Source organism: Phytophthora parasitica (genome assembly GCF_000247585.1).
Source record: "Phytophthora parasitica INRA-310 unplaced genomic scaffold supercont2.31, whole genome shotgun sequence".
NCBI classification, from domain to species: Eukaryota; Oomycota; class Peronosporomycetes; order Peronosporales; family Peronosporaceae; genus Phytophthora; species Phytophthora nicotianae.
The window spans coordinates 53,144-54,966 of record NW_008649017.1 but is presented as its reverse complement, the minus strand read 5'-3'; the positions used below and the strand labels follow the sequence as shown (position 1 = coordinate 54,966).

General features: G+C 43.9%; 1 protein-coding gene across 1 annotated transcript; it reads right to left on the bottom strand.

Moving 5' to 3' along the window:
• Positions 1–20: 20 nt before the first annotated feature.
• Positions 21–176, bottom strand: PPTG_12966 (hypothetical protein; the record flags this gene model as incomplete). Its single annotated transcript, XM_008908661.1, has 1 exon — positions 21–176. One exon carries the CDS (start codon positions 174–176, stop codon positions 21–23), a length of 156 nt encoding a protein of 51 aa, XP_008906909.1.
• Positions 177–1,823: the final 1,647 nt, after the last annotated feature.

Below are 1,823 nucleotides of genomic sequence, written 5' to 3'. Positions count from 1 at the left end.
AGATTCTTCACCACTTGCAGTCACTGGTTGGTGTCTGCAAATCTCTTGAACGATAAGAAGCAATGCAGCGCCCCAGTGCTCTTCCATCTCGTGTTCTGAGCACGCCACAACGTGTTTCTCTTTAATCTGTTTGTACGAACGGGAGCAAATATCCAGTGCGAAACGAGAGAACTCATGCTGTTTAAGCACCTTGATAAACGCCTCGGAGCTCAGAGAAAACAAGTCGCACGCACGTACCGTTCGAACGGTATACGCACTGATAGAAAATCCAAGTAATCCACGCTCTCCGAAGTAACTTCCAGCGCCCAGGCCAACCGGACGATCCAGTAGAGAATTACTCTGCATGTTTAAGTGTCCTTTTGTGACGAAGTACATGGCGCGGACGATACTCCCCTCAGCCACAACGTTCTCATCTCGAGGATATCCTTCGAAGCGCAGTTGCTCAGCCAATGAGAGCGTAAAAGCCTCAATAGCGCTCTTACCGTTCCAACAAATAGGTGTAAAAACCTTCATCACGAACCAATGGTCAGAGACATCGTTGCGTCGAAACAAGCATATGAATGAACATGTTCGAAACGAAATGCCGTTGCTTCTCTCGAAAATACTACTAAGGATCAGCGTGAAACGAGTTCGAGAATTATAAAAAAAAAATACTAGTGAAGTTGGAGTGAGTTTCTTCTAACTATCGTACCAAGTGTATCTTTTGATAACCGTGTGTGCTTCACACTACCGGGTAGTGACTACCCCCTTATACCCTCATATAATCGATAAAGTCGTATCCATATATGACCCAAAACCTTTCGACGTTTAAGCCGTATGTAATATTGAACTGCTGTACAATAGACCCCATAAGAGTAGGAAAAAAAAAGAAGCTTGATGGACAATCCAGTTTCATTTTTCTGTTAATAACGAGCAGTATTCATGTACTATCAATTTATATGGTAAAATGTTCGTTATTAACAGTCGTATGCCACATGCACACCACATGTCCGACATTTTCTGAGCCATGCCATGGAGAGTCAGGGGTTGTAGATTACAAACACAATCCCATCATATGTAGCGTACATTGTAGGGGACTAATCCATTCGGCCAGCACACCGAGGCTATCTTCATCTTCATTCATCCTAGCTATACGTACAGATCGTTTACTTACACCAGGTAACCGTCAATTATTAACTGACATCTTGAAGACAACCAGAGCCAACTGTTGGCACTTATCTTGCAGACAGACCAGTCAAATAACTTACTCATGCGAATCAGCCTTGCTCTAGTTTTAGTGGCATCGCCACCTTCACAAGTTACACCGAAGTCAGCGCTACCGAGAACGAGAAGAAAGTCTATCTCTCAACAATCAAGTCCATCAGCGGTGATAGTACTCTTCAGCATTTCAAGAATGCACAACAGAAAATCGACAAAGAGGTCAATTTAGTCTTCAGCGATGATGAAGAGAGAAAGCTGGGATACCAGGCTTCAGCAGATTGACCTCTCTTTTGTGTAAGCACCCGAAGCAGGTCCGGGGGAACCTGGGTCGGATGAAGAATCTTGACAAGCTACAAGTGTTTCAAGCTATTCGAAAGTGAAGTCGATTTTGGTTTTATTGAATAAAGATCAAAACAAAATCACACCGGAGAAGGTAAAAAAAAAAAAGAAAGGTGGAGACGTATACTCGGGACAACCGCGACAAGCTATGTCTATTTGGCGTCTTGATCCGTAATGGGGGAAGGGGGTGGGGGGGGGGTCTTCATAAACGTTGTCTCTCTTCTGCGATTCAGAAGTCGACTAACTAACTCAGCTACAATTAGGCATGCATGATGGAACCTAGA